The sequence below is a fragment of the Amblyraja radiata genome, chromosome 10 (genome assembly GCF_010909765.2).
Source record: "Amblyraja radiata isolate CabotCenter1 chromosome 10, sAmbRad1.1.pri, whole genome shotgun sequence".
NCBI lineage: Eukaryota > Metazoa > Chordata > Chondrichthyes > Rajiformes > Rajidae > Amblyraja > Amblyraja radiata.
The window spans coordinates 15,458,200-15,486,092 of record NC_045965.1 but is presented as its reverse complement, the minus strand read 5'-3'; the positions used below and the strand labels follow the sequence as shown (position 1 = coordinate 15,486,092).

General features: G+C 42.7%; 1 protein-coding gene across 6 annotated transcripts in view; it reads right to left on the bottom strand.

Moving 5' to 3' along the window:
• Positions 1-8,867: 8,867 nt before the first annotated feature.
• The window catches only part of rnf2 (ring finger protein 2), a 51,628-nt gene continuing 32,602 nt past the window's right edge, over positions 8,868-27,893 (bottom strand). For all 6 annotated transcript variants that reach the window (XM_033028162.1, XM_033028164.1, XM_033028160.1 and 3 more), the window contains 5 exons: positions 26,851-27,066; positions 18,137-18,415; positions 16,028-16,084; positions 13,690-13,861; positions 8,868-10,027 (listed from right to left, as the gene is read on the bottom strand). In XM_033028162.1, the coding sequence (XP_032884053.1) occupies positions 9,926-10,027; positions 13,690-13,861; positions 16,028-16,084; positions 18,137-18,415; positions 26,851-27,066 (826 nt within the window). In that variant the 3' untranslated portion in view covers positions 8,868-9,925. The remainder of the gene's footprint in view (positions 10,028-13,689; positions 13,862-16,027; positions 16,085-18,136; positions 18,416-26,850; positions 27,067-27,893) is intronic.

Below are 27,893 nucleotides of genomic sequence, written 5' to 3'. Positions count from 1 at the left end.
ACAGAAACAAAGGCTGGACAACATGATTATTTCATCTGGAAATTTAATTTTTCACATCAATGAAATAGTCAAACAGAACAGACAGGGGTCAGCAGGCCTAAACAACAGAATTCAGGGCCTACCCGACAGATGGTCGTCTCTGTATTGTAACACACTTACTATTATATATGGAGTATACTAAGATCATCAGAGGGAAAGAAATGTCACTTTAATCAGCTACAAACAGCCACTCAAAACAGTGACAGTCCAGACCATCTCTAGATGGCTAAAAAAGGTCCTAATAAAGGCTGGAGTAGACACTAGCATTTTTAAATCTCACTCCACCAGGGCTGCAGCTACATCGGCAGCTATGAAGTTGGACGTTCCTATGGACCAAATCCTCAAGACAGCAGGATGGTCAATGGAGGTAACTTTCCAACGACTTTATAACAAACCAGCCATTGAACCTGGAACATTTGCAGAAACAAATTTAAGTTCTGTAATATAATTTACCCCATAAATAGGAGCAATAATTGGTGTTATATCGTTGGGTTTTCAATATCGTATTGATGTCTAATGATGTTAACACTATTCTCCCCATAATCAAGGCAGATGTGATGCATGGACTCGTTTCCACGGCATGAAATCACAGAGCTTTAAAATCTTCACGTAGTCACTCACGTGACTCCGAAGTAAAATAGTAAGATTAAACGAGAACTTACCAGTTTGAAGTTTGATCATTATTTTATGAGGAGTAACGTTGAGGGATTACGTGCCCTCCGCTCCCACCCTTGATCATATACTCAACTGGTATCTCTTCTCTAATCTTACTATGTTTAGTCATTACCGTTATCTGTGATTTCACAGCGCTGCTTTGAAGAATGACACGCATGCGTCCTGGCGGGGTTCTTCACGTAATCCCTCAACGTTACTCCTCATAAAATAACGATCAAACTTCAAACTGGTAAGTTCTCGTTTAATCTTACTATTTTCGACTGCGCCCCCCCTGGTGGAGGGGGTAGACCTCACGGCCCTCAACAACAGCACATTGAACTAGCTGCAGCGTCTGGAGGACATTACATAACTCCTGCTGCTTCAAACGCAAGAATAAGAAGAAGCTATAAAATAAATACCTTGTTATTTTTATCTCAATCTTTGCTTGTCCTGCTTATTTTCCAATTTATTAGATATTAGTTGCTGACTTGGTCTCTTTCCCTTTCTCGCTCTCTCTGTCTCACTGGGACGCAGTGAGCAACGTTGGTGTTATCTGGAACTGTAAGGTCACAACTAAAATGTTTAAAATCTATTATAATGTAAGTAACTGCGACTGCCTCAAGTCCCTGTTCATTTATCAATTTATCAGTGTGTTTTGCCATTATCCCCCTCTAATTACGAAGTGCATTTTTGCCTCTTTGCCCCGAGCCTTGTTGTCAAGGCAACCTTGGTAGAATTGTGTTTAATCTTTACAGCTGTGGAATGTGGATGGGAGTGACTGGATGAAGATCAGCAAGAAGACTAACCCGTACCAGAAACGAATGAGATCCAGTCCTTAACAAATATTATTCTGGCGGCGTACTGCCCTTCTACAATTTAGGAACACGACAGTCACTTGGAATACTTCCAATGCACAGGATCCCTCAAACTGTGAATGATATTTTTACTGTCCTCTATGTATGAGGTCAACTGCTTACTGTTTTAATTGAACTATTCAGGAGCCACAAAGAAAACTCAATAGGAGACACATTTTGAATTACAATTGTTTAAGGAAAGTGTGTAATGTGGAGTTTTTTTAGAGCTGCACATTGGTCTAAGACATTAGAGGATTGTTCTACCGACATACAGAGTGAGAATGTGCAGCTCAGTATTCTGGACTCTCGTGAGATTCATGATGTTAGGAAATTCCATTTACTTGGCCACGGAGAATGAAAACCTAGCAAATTATCTAAAGTTATAGTACTTGGTTTAATTTAGGCCCTTCAGCCCACCGGGTCCGTGGTGAACACCAATCCCCGTACACTAGCACTATCCTACACACGAGGGACAATTTATAATTTTTATCAAAGCCAATTAACCTACAAACCTATGTCTTTGGAATGTTGAAGGAAACCGGAGATGCTGGAGAAAACCCACGAGGTCAACAGGAGAATGTACAAGCTCCATACAGACAGCATCCTTAGTCAGGACCGAACTCGGATCTCTGGTGCTGTAAGGCAGCAACTGTACTGCTGCGTATCGTGCCGCCCGTACCGTTATTAGTGCACAGTTTAAGTGGGGTTTTGGCAGCAGCATGACAAGATGTCATCTTAGAAAATGAGATCATCATAAAGAACATCGAGCCTGGCTTTCCCTCTCCCCTACTAGCTGTCTGAAGAAGTGTCCCAATCCGAAATGTAACCATATCCATCTTCTCCAGGAATGCTTCCTGACCTACTGAGTTACTCCAGCATTTTGTGTCCTTCTTTATAAACCAGCATCTGCAGTTCCTTGCATCTACATATAGCTTGTTCAGTTTATTTACCTGAAACTGTAAGCTGTAAAAGGACAATTTGAGTAGTTTATCAACATGATGAATGGGATAGCTTCGTCCTCGGCTGTGGATTTGAGCTCTGAGTTGAGATTGTCACCCACAGAATGTCACTTATTACATCCTTGCTCTTCAGAAACATCTATCATTTGGGGGACTGTAAGAATATGAGATAGTTCACTGGGATCTTGATACCGTATGACCCTTTTTCTGTTTTATTCTTAGACAGTCTGATGTAACTGTGAACATAATACAGTGCCAGAGCTATAGTCAATTCTCAGGTGCAGCCTGATAAACTGTATTTCTACACAGCAGCTTGAATTCAGAACAGATGAAGAAATATATTGTAACCAAGCTTTTTTCTAACATCTCTAAATCACTCAATGACAGAAGAACGTGCCTGCAGTGGATCAAAGAAATGACTTTAGGATTGATATTGTTTTTACTCTCCAGCCTGTTAACAAGTGGATTTCTCATTCTATATCAAGTGGAAATGTTATTCATACTTTCTGAATGGGTAGTGATTCGTAGTCTGTTAAAATAGATTATAAATGTTAGAGATAGTGTCTTATCCTGCTTACTTTATCACAAAGGCTGTATCGCATGCAGCTTGGTGTTGTTTAATGTTTCATAGTCAGCTTTGGGCTAGAGGGAAGTACGTGAAAGATGATGCAAAAAGACAGGTTAGATAACACACATACAATACATCAATGTACAGTATTTAATTTTATGTTGATAATGCAATATGACAAAGAGATTTTTCAACTGAACTCCTAGACAGATACAATGACCGCATATGCTAGAACAGGGGGAGCAGTCACGTGCCAAATGGTCCGTGAGAGAGCACATCCTCAGGCAGGCATAATCAAGGATGAGTCGCACCCTGGCCACTCCCTCTTCTCCCCCCTCCCATCGGGCAAAAGGTATGGAAGTGTGAAAACGTACACCTCCAGATGCAGAGAGTTTCTTCCCAGTTGTTATTAGGCAACTGAACCATCCTACCGCAAGCAGAGAGCATTGCTGATCTACTATCAGACTATCTTTGATCGGACTTTACTGGCTTTACCTTGCACTAAACGCTATTCCCTTATCATGTGTCAGTACACTGTATGGCTCGATTGTGATCATTTATTGTCTTTCCGCTGGCAGGTTAGCACACAACAAAAGCTTTGCACTGTATCTCGGCACACGCGACAATAAACTAAACTGAACTGAGAGTGACCATCAGTTCTGGGTCTCCTGGCTGAAGAGTGAGGTTCCCAATGGAAGTCCGCCACCTTTTTCCAATCACAAACTGAACTTCGGATGACAACAACTTGGATTTATGCTGCACCTTTAACACTGTAAATATCTCAAGATATTTCACATGAGCATTCGGAAACAAAATTTGACCCTATTGCCATCAAAGCTGATATCAGATCAAATAAGCAAATGTTGAGGACTAGGTTAGTTTTCTGGAGTACCTTGAAAGAGCTGAGAAATGAGGGAATATCAGAACTTCATCTCATGCAGCTTAGTAAAGATTTATTCAGGATGGAGCAATCACTGTCAGGATATAATAATCCTTATGAGTTTTCATCTGGTCATAAAATGTTCATGAATACATTAATGCATAAAAACTAATTAGAAAAATAATAGAAACAAAGAGCTGCAGAAGCTGGTTTATACCAATGATAGATACAAGGTGCTGGAGTAACTCAGCAGGTGTGAAGAAGGGACATGACCCAAAACGTCACCAATCCTTTTCCTCCAGAGATGCTGCCTGCCACGTTAAGTTACTCCAGCACTTTGTGTCTATCTTTACTCAGTAGAAAAAGTAGCTTTGTTTTTAAAATTTAGCAAGCAATTTCCATTTTAGGAATCTGTGGACTTCATCTGAAATGAATGGATTGTCCAGTCCAAATTAGAAACTTGACAAACATGATTTTCCATTTTGAAGCAGCTAGTCTTCATTTTGTCAGCGTGACACTAATGGTTTTTCACAGCTTCCTGCTTCTAACGAGCTTCGCTGCCGCTGTCATGTTCAACTGCCTGCTACACCCACTATGGCTTGGGGATTTATGTTTGGGAAGCTGTGCCTGCAGGTGTTATTTGCACGTAAGTGCAGCCAGTAACTTGTGTGACATCTGGCTAGAGGTGAAAGAGAGTATGGGTGAGAACAAGGTGGTAATGAAGTCCAATATAAAATAGTGATGGCAGAACCCAAACTGCACAGTGATGAACAGCTACTGTAACATTTAAGTACTGATTAACAGCAGTTTTAAAGCACCTTCCATCACTTGCTCAAATGAAGACTAATGGGAAGGATGGATTTATCCTGCGGTCAGCAAAACCTTGGCAACTTTCCATAATGGCAGGTGGATGCCAGTGTTGCAGCTTGGCTGGAGATTTGGATTGGCCTGGGTCCGTGTCTTTAGTGTGAAAGCCGGGAGGTTATTGCATCCTACAGTCTTTCATTTGTTTCAGGATTTTCTTCCCTTGAAGATTTGTGAATGGAAAGGGCCGTAGACTAGCTTCAGTCCAATGGGTATCTCGGGAAACAGCTAGAATGCTTATCCACTTCACATTTTAGGCTGAAGATGGTTGCAAGTGTTCAAGTCTTCTCTGGCACTACGGTGTTAGGGTCTGCAATCACCGAAGGTGACAATGTTCATGGAACTTCCCCTTTTAGCTGTTTAACTGGCTGCCATTACTTACAATTAGATGTGTTGTGACAGAAACCGAGCCACCATCAGTGCCCCTTCCAGATAGCATCCTACATGGTCAGAAGCAATCAACAAGCGGTTGCTTTATCCATGCTCAAGTCCTTCATGGGCACACTCCAGTGCTAATATTTCCAAATTCATCATATCACAAATGCCAAATCACACGTTGCATAGCTTTGTTTGGCATTTCAGACAGTCAGCTTTTGACTAGCGGTTGCCATTTCTGGTGGTTTCATCCTAATAACATAAAATATAGACAGGAACGATGATGGAAAATTCTGCCGCTTACTACGTGAATTTCACATATAAATGTGCTGCTTGACTCGTCCATCGAATAGGTCTGTCAATTTTGACTTAACCCTGCCTGGGTGTAGGTAGACCAAGCAGGACTACTTGAGCATCTGCACCTTCGTAATGTCTGAATTTGGTGCTTCACAAGTGAGACGGGTAGAATTAGGCCATACGGCCCACCGAGTCTACTCCGCCATTCAATCATGGCTGATCTCTGCCTCTTAGTCCCATTTTCCTGCCTTCTCCCCGTAACCCTCGACACCCGTTCTGCAGTTTGACTTAATGGTATTGATTGCTCGGCTATTTTTGGTCAAGCTGGCTCTGAAGGTGCATACAAAAATGCAAAGTACGCAGTTACTTCTCTAAAGGAGTTTATTGCACCCCAGGTGGCTTTTTATTATGGCGGCAGTTTCATGATCACCATTAATGATATCATCTTAAGTTTCAGATTACTTGCTTATTAAATTTAAATTGCCCAAGTACCGTAAGCACTCTTGATGATTAAGCCAAACTGAAACTATTCATCCACCAACAAAAATCGAGTCACAGACACAAGAAACTGCAGACATTGCAATCTTGAACAAAATACAAAGTGCTGGAAGAACTCAGGGGGTCAGGCAGCACCTGTGGAGAGAATGGACAGATGTTTTGGGACAGGACTGGCGTATGTGAATCTCTGTCTCACCCGGTGTCCATGGATGGAAGTGAGAGGGGTAATGGGGCAGGGTTTAATCTACAGTTGCAGGAAAAGTGCCTGGGAAGGGCAAGGTTTAGATGACAAGGAAGGAGCACACCAAGGAGTTGTGGAGGGAGTGGTCCCGATGTTAAGCAGAAAGAAGTGGGGACATGAAGATGTGCCTGGTGGTGGGACCATGTTGAAGGTGGCAGCAATATTGGAATGACGTGCCAGATACAGAGGCTGGTGAAAGGCGAGGACCAGTAGACCTCTATCCTTAGGTACACAAAATTGCTGGGGAAACTCAGCGGGTGCAGCAGCATCTATGGAGCGAAGGAAATAGGCGACGTTTCGGGCCGAAACCCTTCTTCAGACTGATGGGGGGTGGGAGAAAGAAGGAAAAGGGGAGGAGCCCGAGGGCGGGCGGATGGGAGGGTGGGAGGAGACAGCTAGAGGGTTAAGGAAGGGGAGGAGACAGCCGGGGCTAGCAAAATTGGGAGAATTCAATGTTAATGCCATAAGGACGCAAGGTCCCCAGACGGAATATGAGGTGCTGTTCCTCCAATTTCCGCTGTTGCTCACTCTGGCAATGGAGGAGACCCAGGACAGAGAGGTCGGATTGGGAATGGGAGGGGGAGTTGAAGTGCTGAGCCACCGGAAGTTCAGGTAGGTTTTTGCGGACTGAGCGGAGGTGTTCGGCGAAACGATCGCCCAACCTACGCTTGGTCTCCCCGATGTAAATCAGCTGACATCTAGAACAGCGGATGCAGTAGATGAGGTTGGAGGAGATACAGGTGAACCTTTGTCACACCTGGAACGACTGCTTGGGTCCTTGAATGGAGTCGAGGGGGGAGGTGAAGGGACAGGTGTTGCATTTCTTGCGGTTGCAACGGAAAGTGCCCGGGGAGGGGGTGGTGCGGGGGGGAAGGGAAGAATTGACGAGGGAGTTGCGGAGGGAGCGGTCTTTGCGGAAGGCAGACATGGGGGGAGATGGGAAGATGTGGCGAGTGGTGGGGTCACGTTGGAGGTGGCGGAAATGGCGGAGGATTATGTGTTGTATAGGTTTTATAGTTGTATAGGTTGTATAGTTGTATAGGTTGTATAGGTTGTATAGGTATAGGTTTCACAGTTTCACAACCAGACCTCTATCCTTGCTCTGTATAGAGGCGTGAGGGGGAGCAAGCAAAGAACACAGATGAGACATGGGTCATGGTTCCAATCAACAACAGCGGGGGTGTAACCATATTTACTGAAGAAAGAGGTAATCTCTTTTGTCCTTGGGTGGAAAGCCTCATCTTTGGAGCAGATGCAGTGGTGACAGTAACATTGAGAGTAGACAAAAATGCTGGAGAAACTCAGCGGGTGAGGCAGCATCTATGGAGAGAAGGAATAGGTGACGTTTTGGCTCTAGACTCTTCTTCAGACTGATTGAGAGTATGGATTTGTGTCCTTGAAAGAGGCAGAGTGAGAGAAGGTGTTAAGTTACCTGTGGGATTAGTAGTAGACATCAGTCGCAATAGTCTGCCGCCTGTAATGGAGACAAGGAAATCGATAAAGGGGAGAGATGAGTCAGAGATAGTTCAAGTGAATTTGAAGGCAGCGTGGAAGTTAGTAAAGTCGATTAAATCAACAAGATTTGCATGGGTGCAGAAAAATCAAGACATGAACCTTCCTTGGTGAGCATTGCTGAAAGTCAAATACAGTAAACCTCATTATAACGGGCCATAGGGGGGTGGAAAGTGATGTCCGTTATTGCCGATTGTCCACTATAACCGAGTAAGGTATCATTGTATGCAGTTGGAACAAAGAACTGCAGATGATGGCTAATACACAAAAGGACACAAAGTGCTGGAGTAACAGAGGGTCAGGCAGCATCGCTGGAGAAGATGGATAGCTGGCATCAGGACCCTTCTTCAGACTTTCAGTCTGCTAAGTTATTCCAGTACTTTGTGTCGTTTCACCCTAAAACCAGGCACCGATGGCGTTGGTCTGCACTAGTGAGCCCTTCTTGATGAGCTACAGCAGTCGGGTGAAAGGCCTGTTCTTGCAGCTTCACATTGTGGCCCCTGGAGCCAGCACTTTCTGCAGGCCTACGATGGGATGCTCTCAGTCAGCATGGGGCTCCCTGTCCTCTCACCTGCTGCTGCTTCCATTGTGGAGAATGTCGGCCTCTTCAGGGGAGAAAGTGGCGGTGGAGGGATGGGATAAGGCTGAGTGGACACAGCAATGGGAGAAGGACGAGGAGGCAGTGGTGGTGGAGTGAGAAGTAGCTGACAGGAGGAAGCGGCAGCTGATGAGAAGGGAGGGAGCCCCATGGTGACCAAGCACGTTGCAGCGGCCCGAAGCAAGCGCTGACCCCAGTGGTTACAACGCAAGCCGTTACAACATCCCCTTCAACCAGATCGTGTGGTGAGTGAAGAAAGGCTCGCTGGTGCACCTGGTGAGTCAGGTTGGCGTCAGAAGCCGGAACTGTAAGCAGCCGGAGAGAGGGGTCAAGCTGGGGTAGCAATGGCAGGTCTGTCTGCTATATCTGAAATATGTTGTAAAGAATTCCATTTAAACGAGAGTTTACTGTGGCTATATGAGGGTTATCAGAAGATCCTCTTCTGGGTTAATTAAAGATTACACTGGAAATGTATCAATAAGGTCGCAAACAAGTGCTTGCATTGTCTAATAAATGGCAAGACAATTATTCAAGTAAAGAAACAATTATTTAATTTCAATTTGATAAGTGTACAAATAAGTAGTAGATGCCCAGATACAGCATAATTTCACGGTATAACTACCAGTACTTGATTGACAACATAAATACTCATTTTACATTTCACATGAAAAAATGACTTTTTTTTAAATCAGAAAGACACTGAAAATATATTTATCTGTGTTTGCAATGCATTGGTGTCCTGTAGTACTCCATTTTGGAATAGTAGAAGTTTGTTTGAAAACATAGCTTTCCAATATTAAAAGGACACTTGCCTTCAAAGTAAATAATTTAGTTTTCCTCCCACTAACTTCGTAGGTAATTACACTGCATAGAGCGGCCCGGATTCAATGCCCAGCCATGCCCTGCATCCAGCCAGGACACAGCTTGAGCCACAACAATTAGCCTCTGCACCCTTCAGTTAGAGAGGAAATAACAGGGGTCGACACCTTTCAATGCTCTGCAGGGGCTTCTACTGGAAGTGGTCGAAGCAAAAGGACTTGACGTGGCTGTGATATAGTCTCTCCAACCTCCATCGTCAAAAGTGACTCAATTTGTATGTGAAAAATGGTCACTTCATTGAAGGAATACAATGGTGCTGTGGTATCATACCTCAGCATGCAGTGACAACTGGGAGGTGCATGACCAGAAGAAAATAATTTAAGAACAAAACCATATTGCAAAATTGAGAATTTCACAATAAATTTGCAAATTTGATAGCGACAAAAGAAAATTGATCTATTGCCCTATTATGTATTCCATAAACCAAGAAACTGAGACGCAGCACGCTACAAACTTCTACTTCCTGGATTTGAGTTGCTGTCCACAGTATTATGACAGGATAAAGGAACCCTTTGGGACACTGTCCTTTTGCCTGCGATGTTTCAGTTGTGAATTTGCATGTCACAGATCTGTAAATCTGAACATGTGGCAAGTTTTTATTCAACAGAACATCTCTTGATAGTGGTTGCTGTTGCATGGAAGACAAACACATCACTACCATCAAAAGCACCATCTCCATTTATTTGATACGGATCTCATGCCATTGTCTACTTGTGTTCCTTGGTTGGTGCATAATACAGTTCCATTGGCTTGTTGACCTTCCAGTACTTCTCACTAACAAGTTCGAGTGAGAAAGAACCATTCAGGAGCTGAAAGGGAACAGGACAATAATAATTTTCACAAAACTCTCAGAAGGCCACAATCATGAACCATCTTTACAGTAAATATTATAGATCCTTCATAAAGCAACTGCAGCTGCTAACATTTACATTTTGATCTTTTTAAAAATATTTTAAAATAACAGGTTTCTTCTCATCCCATTGCTGAGTTCAGCAAGATCCAACTCCGGAATGATGAACTTAGGCATGCACTGAGATCAACATCATCACCAGACCCCTTTGGGTAACAAACGTTAATACTGCAACATAAACCAGAGATCAGCATCATGCATCCTGCAAGAACCCATCACTGAATTAACACACCAAGAATGGTGGCACGGTTCAATCCTGACTACGGGTGCTGTACCCACGGAGTTTGTACGTTCTTCCCATGACCGTGTGGGTTTTCTCCAAGATCTTCGGTTTCCTCCCACACTCCAAAGAAGTACAGGCTTGTAGGTTAATTGGCTTGGTATAAGTGTAAACTGTCCCTAGTGTGTGTAGGACGGTGTTAATGTGCAGGGATCGCTGGTCGGCGCGGACTGGGTGGTCCGAAGAGCCTGTTTCCATGTTGTATCTCTAAACTAAAAAGCCTGATTGATGACAATGAATCAAAATCTTCAGATTCTTGGTTTGCAACTGTTAAATTACCTCAGAAAGAAATCTGTATTGTTACTTTACTCAAGCTATGTGGCCTTACAAATGCTTTTGTGCCCCATTCAACCTCATGCCTTGTTGTAGATATGGCCACCATTTCCATCTCATTGTCAAGATCTTGGGAAAATTAACCTCAAATTACATTTCTTGGCTTATTTTCTTTCCTTTCTTGAAGTGAATAGCATAAAAATTGCCATCCTCCATGTCTTTGGCCCAGATTCCCACTTCTGAACCTTATTCACCATTATAGTTGGTGACTTTGCTACCTCCTCCTCTGCATTCAAGACAAGGTTTCATTTTGATGCATGTTTTGAATAACCGTCTCCAATTGTAATGCTTTCCTTGTCCTCCCGTAATCGTCACGCAGTCTCACTTTCAGCTTTTGTGATAAAAGCCAAAGCAAAACAGGCAAGGATTGTGGCTGACTTTATAATGAGTTAAAAATCCATGACTGATTGGCTTATTGCTACAACATGGCTCGACTACTTATAAAAATAATGTATCTGCAGCTAAAGAGACAAAAAAGTCTCAGATACAAAGTAAAATCAAAGCCGCGTAACTGTTGAGCCATGACACATTAGTTAGTTTTTTAAAACGGCCCCAAATGCAATATTCTATAAGAGGATTGCAGTGGGCACATCACTGGCCAAAGAATCTACAATGACAAGTTTTCATAAGAATAATGCTTTGCCATGAGTCCTACTGATTTTACCACTACTCAAATTAGCAGTTCCCTATTCCCATCACATTCTCATACACAGTTTCTGTGCTTTCTCTGGCATGTCTAGGTTTACACTCAGACAAACCTATGAGACCCACCATATTGATGAATGGCCAAATATTTGGGCTAGTGGTGAAGTTGTTCTTTACACTTTCAGTGGGCATTCATGGCTTGATTTACAACTGTTTCTTGTATCCAACATGTTCACAAGATGCTTTCTTTCACTCTTGAATTATCAGTCAACAATTCCTTTCCCTCTTTATCCATGAAACCATAAATACCCCATTAGCAATGGAGAGGATTCTCCTGTGTTCTTGCCTCCTTGGTCTCACCCTCCAATCGAGGTGTATTTAACCTCATTCTATCTTGCATTAAGCCGACAACCTTCAACGCAGTTCCACTATTTTCTCCTATCCAAACCATTTTAACATGTTGAGAACTCCAACGTCAGCAACTTTCAACAACCATCTTTAACTCTAAGGTCTCCTGCATCCTTCTGGCTTGTAGATTCAGCGTCATACAACACAGAAATAGGACCTTCAGCCCATGGTGTCTATCCTGGCCATTGCTACTTGAATACTCACCTTTGTCTTATTCTCCACTCTATCTGCTTCAGTATCTGCAGTCTCTACATCAATAGAACTCCCTCGAGTGATTTATCTTTTATTCCTTTCTCTGCTAACAAAATACTCAGTCTTCAGCCAGGTTTTCACTTGTTCTTCTCCACGATGTGCAAAGTGTTTTAGAAATCAGGTGGAATAAAGTTGAGGATGACCATTTTTGAGGAAGTAGCCCAACAATGCAGTTCTTCCCAGACAACAGGAAATACATAACTAGCAGCACATGCATGTTTTCTCCAATATGCTATAACAGCGGTAACGTCAAAGGAAAGAAAGGCTCACGTCAACCGAGTTACAGGATTGAGCAAGGATCGCCTCTTCGACCCCCACCTCTCCCTACACATTAAGGTGTCACAAAGGTACATTCTAAACTAAAGGAAATTAGAGCTGAATATAATACATTTGAATAGAATTTATTCTCAAGTCCAGGAAAGCATCAGCAATTACTGTTATTGTGACATTATTTATTGGAATTGCAACTTTAACCTTCATACAGAATCACAAATGAAACACTAATCCTTTCTTTGACAATGAAAATCATGTACATTAAATTTTAGCCATCCATCTGTGACATTGGCTCAGCTTGTTTATTTTTCTTCTTTCTCCCCCCTGGAAGTGGAGGACAAGCCTAGCTTGAGTTACAGGGCATGTCTTACTTATTTTTACCGTTTATGTTCGTTTGTCTAACTTGTCTAGGACTTGTTAGGTCTACGTTGATGGAAGTCTATAAAATGAAGAGTAGACACTCAGAACCTTTTTCCCCAGGATGAAGATATCAAAGACTAGAAAGCGTAGCTTTAAGGTGAGAGGAACAAAGTTTAAAGGACATGTGTGTAGCAAAGTTGTTTTTTAATATATAAACACAGAGGGTGATGAGTGCCTGGAACACACTGCCAGGGGTAATGATGGAAGCAGATATGATAGTGGTGTTTAAGAGGCTTTTAGATAGGCACAAGGATATGGAGGGATGATGTGCAGGCAGATACAAGTCTGTCTTGGCATTCTGTTCAGCAGAGACACTGTGGGCCAAAGGGCCTGTTCTTGTGCTGTGCTGTTCTATGTCGTCATGCCCTGACTGCTCCCATTCATTTTTTGACTAGATAACCTAATTTACAGCATACATCAGCCTAGTTTTACTCATCATAGATAAACCCACAACCCCACCCTCCCTGCATCTTTTCTTTTCTCTCCTTTCTAGTAACAACAATGGACCCACAGCCAGACATAAAAACAAATATTTTCCACGAGCAGTAGCTCAACTCAACAACCAAAAGTCTGTAGCCTCCTTTTGCTCTGGTATTTTATTTCATTCTTCACATGTTTAAATTATAATGTTTTATTCTTCATTGTTTACTGTATATCGTGTTGTTACTTGTGAGCAAAGCACCAAGACAAATTCCTTGTATGTATACATACTTGGCTAATAAAATGTATTCAATTCAATCTCCGACCTGCAAAGTTAACTCTTTTCTTTTCTCACAGGCGAGGCCTGACCTGCTCAGTATTTCCAAACTTTTCTGTTTAATATTAATCCTTTATCTTCCAGTTCTCCCCATATCAACTCTCCCCCATATTTATACTGAATGTGAGGTTTTCCCATTGGTCTTAAATAAACTACAATTGACTTTCCCTTGCAAAGCAGGACAGATACTTACAGTGAACTGGCCATTCACCGTTGCAATGTAAATGGTGTATTGCTTCTCACTGACCGTCTCCACATTCATTGGATTTGCTTCTTCATTTTTCCTGAGCTCTTCCAAGGCTAGTCTCATCGCCAGATACTTGGACAAGTGGTCAACAGTGGCATTTCCTGTTGTTTTAATATACCTTTTAAACCAAACAAATACAAGACATGAAGCCATGCAGTCGGCACCCACACAAACACTAATTCCTAATGTGGTAAACAGCTGGAGTCGGCATGGAGCTTATATTTGGAAAACTGGATAGAACTTCTGATGGACTTGGTTTGAAATCACTTAATCTACTTCAAGCTACACAGATAACGACAACAGAAACGACACTCTGTAGAAATGACTCCAACGCTCACTTTATTGAGACTGGGTTATTTGCAATGGACAGAAATAGTTCGAAGAAAAAATGATGTGCTTAAAATGTTGACATCTTAGAAGAAAAAAAGACACAGTGCTGGTGTAAATCAACAGTTCAGGTAGCACCCCTAGGGACCATGAATGTTTCAGGTCCGGAACCTTCTGCAGACTCATTCCTTAAGCACTCCTCGTTTATACATTCCTTATTTCGAAATCTTAGAGGAATTCAAATGTGATTAAGTTTTTACATGTTCCTAACTAATAAATGCTGATGTCTTGGTAGTAATCATAGCTTTTCTTTCCCACCCATTTGCTCCAAGACATGCAAATTGGGTCATATTGGCATATATTCATGTTTGTGTATCTACCTATAAAAATAATATACATAGTATATAATAATTTTCACAAATAAAATCATCCATTGTACGAACAGATATTAACTGGTCAGGGAACATGCGCTTTCCTTTTTCTCAGTATAGAGCATTCTAAAACCATAAGGCACAGGCTTAAGTCAAGAGTGGAAAGGTTTAAAATGGACATCAGCAGCAACTTTTTTACACTCAGAAGATAGTCCATATCTGGAATGAGCTGTCAGAGGAAGTGTAGGAGTGGATGCAGTAAGGCTGAAGAAGGGTCCCAATCCAAAAGTTAGCCAATCCATGTTATCTGAAAGTAAGCATGCAGATAGAGCAGGCAGTTAAAAAAAGCTAATGGCATGTTGGCCTTCATAGGAGTTGAGTATAGGAGCAAAGAGGTCATTCTGCAGTTGTACAGGGCCCTGGTGAGACCATACCTGGAGTATTGTGTGCAGTTTTGGACTCAAATTTAAGGAAGGACATTCTTGCTATTGAGTGAGGTTAATTCCCAGGATAGCTGGACTGTCATATGTTGAAAGAATGGGGCGACTGGGCTTGTATACACTGGAATTTAGAAGGGATGAGAGGGGATCTTATTGAAACATGTAAAATTCTTAAGGGATTGGACAGGCTAGATGCAGGAAAAATGTTCCCGATGTTGCACAGTCATGAGTGTATGAAGAATATAGTAGGGGGTTGAGCATGCATCCTTTTGGGGCACCATTGTTCAGAATTATCATAGAGGATGATTTGTCACCTATTATCACTGCTGATTGTGGTCTGTTGGTTAAGAAGTCGAGGAAACCGTTGCAAAGGGGAGTTGGAGGAAGGAACTGCAGATGTTGGTTTAAACCGAAGATAGCCACAAATAGGTCAGAAATAGTAAATCAGTGGGACAGGCAGCATCATGGGAGAGAAGGATGAGAGGGTATCTTATTGAAACATATGAGATTATTAAGGGATTGAACACGCTAGCGGCAGGAAACATGTTCCTGATGTTGGGGGAGTCCAGAACCAGGGGCCACAGTTTAAGAATAAGGGGTAGGCCATTTAGAACGGAGACGAGGAATAACTTTTTCACCCAGAGAGTTGTGAATCTGTTGAATTCTCTGCTTCAGAAGGCAGTGGAGGCCAATTCTCTGGATGCTCTCAAGAGAGAGTTCGATAGAGCTCTCAAATATAGCGGTCAGGGGATATGGGGAGAAGGCAGGAACGGGTTACTGATTGAGGATGATCAGCCATGATCACAGTGAATGGTGGTGCTGGCTCAAAGGGCCGAATGGCCTACTCCTGCACCTATTGTTCATTGTCCAGAGATGCTGGCTGATCTGCACTTTTTTGTAAACCAGCATCTGCAGTTCCTTCTGTCTCTATTACATTCTCAGTCAACCAATAAACATGCAAGTCTGTACGATGTTGACTACTGCTTGTAAACCAGCAACATAGCACTTTGATATTTCAGACATCATTTATTTGCAGTAGACAGCAAAGACCGGGAATCCAAATAAACTTGAACTTGGTTCAGATGTCACAGTTGTTGGCAATGTCTTCTAGGTTATGGAGAAATTGGTCGCAGTGAAACCGCTTACCGCTTTCTTGACACCGGTGTGCGGCCCACAATCCTCTGAACACCAACTGTGACCTGCCTTGGTTAAAAGAAAAAGTCATAGGAAAAAGTAACTCATGATTGTTTGCATACTATTTACGTTCACGATTTCTTCTACCAAATCAAAAATATAAGCACAGTTAAACACTCAGAATGCAGTATCGGAATTTCCAGGCACAAATTTTCCACTCTTTTAAAAGTTTAGTACACTTTTCTAAACATTGCTAAACACTTTTCACTATTAATTCAAGTTTTCTACCAATATCTCTTTCCTGAGATCACCCACACAGCTGGGAGAAGATACCACTCGGTACCTAGCCCCAGACTTAGAATGCCTTAGATAGCATGGATTGGTAGAATAAGTGATCACGCATACCACCAAAGACAAACCTAAAAACGTTTCCACTGATGTAATTTCCAATATTAGTTTAAATGAGAAACTAATTGTGCACAATTCCTTGCCCCAGGAAGACCAACCTTCATGGCTCTTCCTTTGCTCTGGCTGAAATAAATAAATAAATGGAGCAGATGTCCATATAACAAAGTGGATACGATCTCTCTGTTTACAAGGAGATCATGAGGGTTGTGGACCATTCATTCAGAGAGACAAGTTCAAATTCTACCATGGCAGAGAAGATGAATGAATTAAATAAAACTATTATTTAAAAGCTAAAAACAATAGACAATAGGTGCAGGAGTAGGCCATTCAGCCCTTTGAGCCAGCACCGCCATTCAATGTAATCATGGCTGATCATCCACAATCAGTACCTGCCTTCTCCCCATATCCCCTGACTCCGCTATCTTTAAGAGCCCTATCTAGCTCTCTCTTGAAAGTATCCAGAGAACCGGCCTTCACCGCCCTCTGAGGCAGAGAATTCCACACTCACAACTCTCCGTGTGAAAAAGTGGTTCCTCATTTCCGTTCTAAATGGCTTACCCCTTATTCTTAAACTGTGGCCCCTGGTTCTGGACTCCCCCAACATCAGGAACATTTTTCCTGCTTCTAACGTGTCATATTGTATGTTTATTACATTATATTATGTGATGTAAGGTGACCTTGAGTGTCTTGAAAGACGCCATTAAATAACATGTATTATTATTATTATTACCTCAACATATGACAGTCCCGCCATCCCGGGAATTAACCTTGTAAACCTACACTGCACTCCCTCAATAGCAAGGATGTCATTCCTCAAATTTGGAGACCAAAACTGCACACAATACTCCAGGTGTGGTCTCACTAGGGCCGTGTACAACTGCAGGAGGACCTCTTTGCTCCGATACTCATGTAGCTTGGTAACATTCTTTTAGAAAGGATATCTGCCATCTTTACCGATTTAGCTTTAAATGTGACTCCAAATCCACCAACATGATAAACTCTGACTGTCTTCTAATATCAATGGAAAATTAGGATACACAATAAATACCAGTAACGTCCATAAACAATACCAGTAATGTCCCGTAAACAAATAAAGAAAAAGTAAATCCCTTCACATAATCCAAAGCAGTGATTCATGGCTAACTCCCATGCCCTTCGCATCCTTCCCATGCTGATTAGACTGGTGCAGATCGTCAAACTAGTGTTTCCAGAATTTCAACATGATCCGTTTCCTTTTACAATTCATTTCATTTTACAGTGCAATCAATTTGCATTTTAAACACTTTATCAAATTCCTATAGCACTTAAATGTTTGTCTACTTCAACAAAAGCATCTCGCCACATCCACACTTCTCAAACCCGCATTAATTACTGATGTATTTTTCCATTAGTCCTCTCAAAATTCACTTCATTTCCTAACCTCGTCTTGCATAGTTCTGCCTCTCTTCATCAGTCTGCCTTGGTTACATTACAAACTGTAGTTTCATATTTTAATTGTTTGCAGGTTTAATAATCAGAACTGCAAGCACTCTTTGCAGTGGAGCAGGAACCTTCAATATATAATATTTCAGATCTTTCTTTTTCCACTAGTAACCAGCTTGATGTATAGTTTTAGAAAATTGCTTTGACTGTCAGCATTCCATTGTCATTTTGTTTTAACATTCAGAATCAATCCAATTTGCTGGATAACAATAATCCCTCGCATTTGCATACCTGGTCTGTGCCACTTCATCCTTCTCCATAAGCGTAGGATGCGGTCTGAAAACCAGCTCAATTTCATTGGTTCCATCAGTCACTGGATCAGGGTCTCCTGTTCCATTCTCATTTGTAGTGTCAAGATCAGGACCCGAATCATCGGAAGTTTTTGCACGTTTCTGACTGGGTCCAGCCTCCTGGTTACTGTGGGTGGAGGCATTGCTGCAGTGTGAGCTGTCACCATTATCTTCTGCCCCACTGCCATTCTCAGCCTGGTGCTTTCTTACCCTCTGTGCTCTGTACCAGAGAGACAAAAATCCAGCACGCTGGTGTGAAGAGGAGCTTACCAAGAACAAATGATTCACCAAGATTACAATTACAGAGGACAAAATAGCTCAACTAGTTAAGTTCTTCTCGCAACAGAGAGACAATGCTTCAAATAATCAATAATTCTTTTCAAAAGAGAAAATTGAATTTTTAAACACTCCAAGTGTTGATAAGACAAAGCTAGAGGGATTCCAAGGCACACGTGGTTATTTGCAATGTTGATGTGTTTTTAATACATTGAAGCTTATTCACCCAGATCTGTGGACTTCAACGGTAATCCTATGCAATGCAATAAGAATTTAATGGGATTCATAACTTTTTTTAAAAGCGAGGAAATGTGAGGGAGAGACTGCCTTCAAACTCTTATGGGAGTAAAATATGAAAATAACAAAATTGGAATCAACTTTCCACTTCAGCAATTCAAATTGTCAGACTTCACAACACATCTGGAAAAGAAATCATGTTAAATGACAAAAGAGAATCCTAAAAGATTTAGGATGAGAAATTACTAATGCTAATCACATGGCTTAGCTTGGGCTTAATGGCAGCATTCGTACTGCTAAATCAAAGGATGGTGCTTCCTGCCCTGATACACACACTTCAACATGTATGAGACTGTAGTTTACTGCTTTATTTAACCGCCATCATTTCAAGTTCCCTTTAATCACCAGCATTTAAATTGCATACAGAAGCCCAACGACAGTAGTCCAGGGTCTCCTGTGAGTACAATACTGGTGCAAATTTTTCTTTACATCAGATTCTGCTAATAAGTCCCAATCTGTAAAATCATCTATCCCTTTCACTCCACGGATGCACCCGAACCCATGAAGGTCCCCCAGCAAAACTTCTTTGCCCAGATTGTTTGAGAGATAATACTGACTAATTTCCATACAGCTTGGTTCAAAAAGGTATTTTATTGTCGCGTGTACCAATTAAGTTACAGTGAAATTTGATTTAGCAGCAGCAAACACAGGATATTATCAAACATGACTCATTGCTCACGGCTCAGAGATGGTAAAAATAGAATGTGTTTACAAAAAAAGAGAACTTTTCCTCTTCATTTCAGCAGACAATTACCCGAAAGTAATCCACAACAATATTTTACTTGATTCTTTTATGGTAGGCTGCTCGGGAAAGGTAGATTGCACGGGGTCCAGGGTGAGTTAGTTAACTGGGTTCATAATTGGCTTCATGTTAGGTCTCGTTGTCTGTCTCAACAATTTAGATGAGAATGTACAAGGCATGATTAGTAAGTTTGCAGATGACACTAAAATAGATGGTATTGGAGACAGTGAAGATGGTTATCAAGAATTACAGCAGGAACTTTTTTGTATTGTATTGTATTCAAATTTATTGTCATTGTCTCAATTAGAGACAACAAAATGAATTTCCCTTTACAGTCAGTATCATAAAAATAAATAAATAATAAATAATAAAACATATTAAAAATAAAATAGAATTTAAAAAAAAGCACAAACACAGAAAGTCCACACAACATAACACAATGGCACCAAGGTGAGGAAGGCACCATAATCCAGCCAGCCTCCCCTCTGATCTTCCCAGATGTTCACCCGTGGTCGGGGCCTTCCAAGCACCCGCAGTCGCCACCCCGGGCGGCCCGATGCTCAGGCCCTCTCGCCGGGCTGATGGAACGCCGACGCCGAACCCCGATGGTGAAAATCCTCCTCAGCGGCCCGGACCTCCCGATCAGCAGCTCCCGAGTCCGCAGGCCGAGCCGGGCAGAGTCGCAGGACCCCACGATGTTTGTCAGCGCCGCCCGCATTGGGAGCTCCGCGAACCACAGCTCCAGGATGTCGGTGTCGTAGGCCCAGCACTCCGGGATCCAGACGGCGATCCCCGGTAAGGCATCGCCAGCCCCGCGATGTATCAGCGCTGTCCCGCCGCTGCTGGAGCTCTGGTCGGTCCAAACAGGAAAGGCCGCGCCAATCCAGTAGGTAGGCCGCTGGGGGGGGGGGGGGGGCGAGGACGCGACTCGAATAATAGTCGCGTCCTCTCCAGGAAGCGACTGAAGGACGGTATCCCCCTTACCGTACCCTCTTCCCCCACATTGAAACATTAAAAAAAACATAAAAAACACACTTCAACATAACAAAAAAAAACGAAAAAACAAAAAGATGGAGGCTGAAGGTGGAGGCAGCTGGCACCAGCGCCACCGGAAGTACAACACTTGATCAGCTGAGCAAGTGGGCCGAGGATTGACAAATGGAATTTATTTCAGATATGCGCAAGGTGTTACCTTTTGGGAAGTCAATCCATGGCAGGACATTCAAAGTGCCCACAGTAGGGCCCTGCCGGAGTGTTGTGGAGGAGAAGGATTTAGGAGTGTAATTATATGGTTCCCTGAAGGTTGATGAAGACAGGATCATAGTCTATGGTGACTGCAGCAAGGATTGGAGGGACATGGGCTAAATGTATGCAAATAGATCTATTTAGATGGGGCATCTTGGTTGGCAGGGACAAGCTGGGCCAAAGGGCCTGCTTCCATACGACTCCATGACATACAAATATAGTATGGCACGCATCAAAGACATTGTTTGCCTATTTAGAAATATAATATTGTTGCAGCTTTGAGAAACATATCATAGAAACTTAAGATGTCGTGATGAAGAACTGTAGATGCTGGTTAATACACGAAAGGTCACAAAGTGCTGGAGTAACTCAGCAGGTCAGGCAGCATCTCAAGAGAACATAGATAGGTGACCTTTCGGGTTGAGACCCTTCTTGAGACTGATTGCAAGTTGGGGGGTGGGGAGGGAGGAGGACAGAAGAAAGCTGGAAAAGGAGAGAGGCAGGACGAAGCATTACAGGGAATAGATCCATCCAGGCGAGTGGGGTTTTTGATAGGTAGATAGTTGGACCAAAGGGCAGAGGTAAGAAAGGAAGGTGTGAGCCAGATTCGAAGATTTGTGGATTGTGAAGTCAGAGGGCAGAATGTAGTCGGGGGTGAGGGGGGAGGGAGAAATAGGTGGGAGTCCAGATGGGGCCTAGGGGAGGGGAGAGGAGGGAAAGGTTTGGTGAGAGGTTCCCCAAGCGGAATATGAGGTGCTGCTCCTTCAGTTTGTGTGTGGTCTCACTCTGGTCATGCGGGAGGCCCAGGATAGAAAGGTTAGTGTTGGAATGGGAAGGGAAGTTAAAATGGTTAGCAACCGGGCGATCCAGCAGGCCTTGGTGGACACAGCAAAAGAGTCGCCGGGTCTTATTGATGAACAAAATGATTTGTTAATGACCTAATATCACTGACATGTTGGTATTCCAAATGAGAGGCTGAGGACAATCTTAACTATAAAACTAATTGATTGCCTCGATACATGTACTTTGTACTACTGCATCATACATTGTTATCTAAATGGCATCGACATGCCATTTCACCTCACCTCACCTCTGATCTAATCCATGTCAGTCAATCCTGTTTTTGAAACAACCTAATTAGATGCACATTAGAATCCGCGCACAGGCTGCTGATACTTGCAATTCCGGAATTTTCCCCCCCACAGGATTGGCAATGTACCGAAGTGGCAATTGTTCAAAAAGCAACTTTGTGACGTTTAGCTACCAACAATATCTATATTACTAAATCTCTGATCTTGACCGCTTTTGGCCGACTGTGCTGCGATTTCCGACAGAACGCCGCCACCTACGGCCGTCATTTTTGGCCACCTCGCCCAGAGCCCCCCTCCGCCTTAGGGTGCGGAGGATTTTTCCCATCGATGACAAATCAGAGAGATATTAATGTTTTTTTTAAATTCACCATTCTCTCTGCTGCCCCTGCTGGAGGGAGGGGGAGGGACTATAAAACCAGGAAGTGGTGTGCCTCACTCACTCTCTGCAAGATGGATAAAGCCAAGGGTCACGTCTCTCTGAGCTCTGAATAACATTGAACAAATGTCTACACAACTGTGAGTACCCTTAATGTGGTTTGAAAATGAAAATATGGTTTGTTTGAAGTAAAAAGGCACTGCCTGCAAATGGTTGTTTGGATGCTTTGGCTTGGTTGAAAGGCACTACTTACTGCAAATGGTGGCTTGGGAGCTTTGGCTTAAAGTTGAAAGGCACTACTTACTGCAAATGGTGGCTTGGGAGCTTTGGCTTGAAGTTGAAAGGCACTACTTACTGCAAATGGTGGCTTGGGTGCTTTGGCTTGAAGTTGAAAGGCACTACTTACCGCAAATGGTGGCTTGGGAGCTTTGGCTTGAAGTTGAAAGGCACTACTTACTGCAAATGGTGGCTTGGGTGTTTTGCTTGAAGTTGAAAGGCACTACTTACTGCAAATGGTGGCTTGGATGCTTTGGCTTGAGGTTGAAAGGCATTACTTACTGCAAATGGTGGCTTGGGTGCTTTGTTTGAAATTGAAAGGCACTACTTACCGCAAATGGTGGCTTGGGTGCTTTGGCTTGAAGTTGAAAGGCACTACTTACTGCAAATGGTGGCGGCTGATTTGGCTTGAAGTTGAAAGGCACTTCTTACTGCAAATGGTGGCTTGGGTGCTTTGGCTTGAAGTTGAAAGGCACTACTTACTGCAAATGGTGGCTTGGGTGCTTTGCTTGAAGTTGAAAAGCACTACTTACTGCAAATGGTGGCTTGGGTGCTTTGGCTTGAAGTTGAAAGGCACTTCTTACTGCAAATGGTGGCTTGGGTGCTTTGGCTTGAAGTTGAAAGGCACTACTTACTACAAATGATGGCATGAAGTTGAAAGGCACTACTTACTGCAAATGGTGGCTTGGGTGCTTTGGCTTGAAGTTGAAATGCACTATTTACAGCAAATGGTGGCTTGGGAGCTTTGGTTTAAAGTTCAAAAGGCAATACTTACTGCAAATGGTGGCTTGGGAGCTTTGGCTTGAAGTTTAAAAAAATCACCATTCTCTCTGCTGCACCTGCTGGAGGGAGCGGGAGGGACTATAAAACCAGGAAGTGGTGTGACTCACTCACTCTCATCAAGATGGATGAAGCCAAGGGTCACGTCCCTCTGAGCTCTGAATGACACTGAACAAATGTCTACACAACTGTGAGTGCCCTTAATGTGGTTTGAAAATGAAAATATGGTTTGTTTGAAGTAAAAAGGCACTGCCTGCAAATGGTTGTTTGGATGCTTTGGCTTGAAGTTGAAAGGCACTACTTACTGCAAATGGTGGCATGAAGTTGAAAGGCACTACTTACTGCAAATGGTGGCTTGGGAGCTTTGGCTTGAAGTTTAAAAAATCACCATTCTCTCTGCTGCCCCTGCTGGAGGGAGGGAGAGGGACTACAAAACCAGGAAGTGGTGTGCCTCACTCACTCTGCAAGATGGATGAAGCCAAGGGTCACGTCTCTCTGAGCTGTGAATAACACTGAACAAATGTCTACACAACTGAGTACCCTTAATGTGGTTTGAAAATGAAAATATGGTTTGTTTGAAGTAAAAAGGCACTGCCTGCAAATGGTTGTTTGGGTGCTTTGGCTTGAAGTTGAAATGCATTACTTACTGCAAATGGTGGCTTGGGTGCTTTTGCTTGAAGTTGAAAGGCACTACTTACTGCAAATGGTGGCTTGGGTGCTTTGGCTTGAGGTTGAAAGGCACTACTTGCTGCAAATGGCGGCTTTGATGCTTTGGCTTGAAGTGAAAAGGAACTACTGCAAATGCACTTACTTCCTGTTTGCACTGTATATTGATTTTAGATAAAACGCTACACTTACGGCTGTGATTTTTGGCCATCTTACTCAGTCCCCCCTCCGCTGAGCAGGTGCAGAGAATTCTTCTCATCAATGAAAAATAAAAGTGTTATTAGTGTTTAAAAAATGTTGAGAATCTCTCTCCTGTCCATCACGCCCTGAAAGCCACATCTTTTCCGGTGGGAGGGGGAGGGGTTATAAAACCCGGAAGTGTGGGTGTGGCTCAGTCTCTGCATGATGGGGGAGGGAGAGGTCATGACTCTGTCTGAGCTGTGAATCAACTGAACACACTGAATGTCTACTGAACTGTGAGTTTGGTGTTTTGTGTGGTTTTATGGTGGTTTCACCCTGCATGAAATGGTATGAAGCTGCATTTGAATTTGGTGGCCTTGGACCCTGCTTGAAGTGGAATAAACTGCACTGAATTTGGTGGCCTTGCACCCTGCTGAAAGTGGTATGAAACTGCACTTGTATTTGGTGGCCTTGGATCCAGCTTGAAGTGGTATGAAACTGCACTTGAATTCGGTGGCCTTGCACCCTGCTTGAAGTGGTTAGAAACTGCACTTGAATTTGGTGGCCTTGCACCCTGCTCATAGTGGTAAGAAACTGCACTTGAATTTGGTGGCCTTGAACCCTGCTTGAAATGGTAGGAACATGGATTTGAATTTGGTGGACTTACACCCTGCTTGAAATGGAATTTCAAGGAATAGTCATGAGTCAACTGCCAGCCCACCAGCCGTGAGTGAGCTGCCAGCAGATCAGGCTTGAGGGACTGAGCTGCCACCCCAAGAACCCATACCAGCACTCCAGAAAGCCTCCCCACTGGCCACCAATATTGGAATTGGTGGAGAGGTGGAATATTGTGTCGGGGGACCAGCCCTCCCAAGTGAACATGGGACCCAACGGGTCCCACTTAGTCTAGTAAGCCAATACAAGTGTGAAAGGTGGGAGCGGATCTCAGTTGCTTCTCCCTTCCCCAAAAATGAAGAAAGAAATGTCTCGTCCCAAAACGTCACCCATTCCTTCTCTCCAGAAGATGCTGCCTGTCCTGCTGATTTACTCCAGCATCTTGTGTCTATCTTCAGTGTAAAACCGCATCTGCTGTTCCTTCCCACACAATACAATTGTCCCTCAGGTTCTGCAAAAAGTGGCCCAGCTCGCAAAAGATGTGGCCAGGACGTGAGTTTGTCACTGGGAATCTTCCATATTAACATTTGTCCCAGCTTCTCATTTCTAGAACACCATCTCCATTATTGGCAATATAAAAAAGTGCAGCCCAAGGTCATATTTAATGAATGGTGCAAAGGAAAAAAAACAATTTCTCTGAACAATGTTTTTTGTGGACTTACCCCCTGTTACAACTGTGAGTTCATTTATCTTTGATAATCAGATGCACTGCCTTCTGTAGCCAGCATTGAATTTTATTAACAGAAACTTGCTGATGCTATTAAATCACTCTAAAGTATGCCCGTGTTTAAGTAATGCTGCTCAATATTGACTTAAGTACGCCTGGCATTGTGTGGAGGAACAATGAATACTATTAAAGCTGTATAGAAATTAACCAGGCCATTCACATCAATTAAGATTTTGCTGTAATAAGTAACTGAACACCAAAGCTAAATAAACAAAGCTTTAAGCATGTAAGTTTAGCAGGCCCTAAAGGGGGCAAAGAAAGATGCTGCAGTGCACATTAGCATTTCATTCTAATTGTTAAATAATTAGGAACTCCGCTGTTTTATGAGGGATTTAATTTGGAACTCAAACTGAAGGGTTTAATTTTGCATGACAGCAAAACAAGTGAAAGTCTGAAGATGGGTCTCGACCCGAAACGTCACCCGTTCCTTCTCTCCAAAGATGCTGCCTATCCCGCGGAGTTACTCCAGCTTTTTGTGTCTGTCTTAAGTGAAAGATCATTTCAGGAAGTGAAGAAATGTAGGCTGTTTAACCTTTGAGTGTTTTGCTATTCGAAATGATCATAGCTGATCTTTGACAAATCCATAAGAACAATTTTCAATTAGTCAATTGTTTTGCATTCTTAACATCTTTATTGCCTTTCTTCCTATTTCTGGGTTATAACAGCAAAAAATATTTAAACATTTCTTCCACAAACCAGCAATTTTTAAATACACCTACTTTTTGTTCTGATTTATCCAACAATACATTTTTTTCACGCCTGCCCTGGTTTCTCCACGACTCAAAACAATGCCTTTTCACTCCACTCCCTACCTCATTATTTCTTTGCTATTTCACTCCATAAGCTCTGTTACTCTGCAGCATTTCTCTTTTCCTGCATCTATTCCTCTGTACTGTTCTCTATGTTCTGACTCATGTTATACACTGCACTGTACGGCATGCCAGCTGGAAAATTAATCCAAGAAATAAAAATGTCATTTGTTCTTTGTGCAAATCTCCAACTCATTATGAAAGCCACAATGTGACTAAGAATAGCAAGTAAAATCCAAGTTCTTACCATTCAGGTCTGAAGTTGCAAATTAACTCTTCATTTGTTTGGTAGACGGATGTCAGAGATATTGTCAATACACAACACAAACACGCCTGCTGGCCAGCATTTCTGGGGATATTGCACCTTCTTCCAACTATTAAAATTCATTAAACCGGCTGCCACATTGCTGCATGGCATTTCTCCAAACTGTTCATTAGCATCGCTATGGTTATATGAGCCTCCACCAGACAATTCAATGTGATTTACAGAGTACGGGATGTTGCATGTTCCTTACCTATTAAGTGCCTGCATTTTGAGCCCTTCTTCAATGCTGTGGCTCAGAGCCTGTTGGTTGTGGTGTTTACTGATCCGGGCTAGCACCCGCTCCTGATGGGCCTCATACTCGTCTCGACTGGGATATATTTTGCTGATTAGCGCATCAAAGTTTGGATCTGGTCGTAGTGACCGCTTTGAGACCAGCTTTTTCCTGCAGGTGGGACACTCTTTGTTTCTAATGAAAAAAAGGTTGAGTATTTCTGTATCAGGAGATGCAAATAAACATTGCAGTTCAAGTATATGCATATCCAAATTTTAGAATTGGCTTAATAAACACTTGGCATTACAAGTTCATGTAGGACAAAAGTTAACTTTCCACTGAAATACATTTTTTTTTTTTAAATCCCTAAAACAATTGTTTACATTTTGAAGCTAACCTATTAAATTTTGGTAGCTTTAACTTTCTCCGTCCCTTCCAACTACTATTGCAGAGACGTTTCATTCTCTTCCATCATGAATAAAGATGTAAAATATTTTTTGGAAATTAAGAGTAACCAATCTTTCCTCTCTCTACACAAGAGAGCTGTTGGGCTTTACCATCCGGGAGCCAGGGATCCCTTGCCGGGGATCGCCGGAGAAGAGCTCCGACCGCTGACTTGCCTGCAGCCTATAACATCGAGAAGCCGCGGTCTCCGGTAAGGAAGAGGCCGATTCAGGCACTCCAAGCCGCGGAGTGAGTTCCATCCATCCTGACATCGGAGCTTCGATCATCCCGACGTGAGGGCTTGTACATCGGGCCGTCCATAGTGGCGACCGCGGAGGGTCAAGGCCCCAAACACGGGTGAACAAAAGGAGGACTGACTGAACTTTATTGCCTTCCATCACAGTGATCACTATCGTTCCTTTTAATTGTGTTGTGTTCTTTTAATTGTATGGCTGCATGGTAACTCAAATATCACTGTACCTTAATTGGTGCATGTGACAATAAATGTGAATCTGAATCTGAATCTGACTCACGGAATAAATACAGAAGCAAGGTAGACTGATTTTAGTCCCATGGGG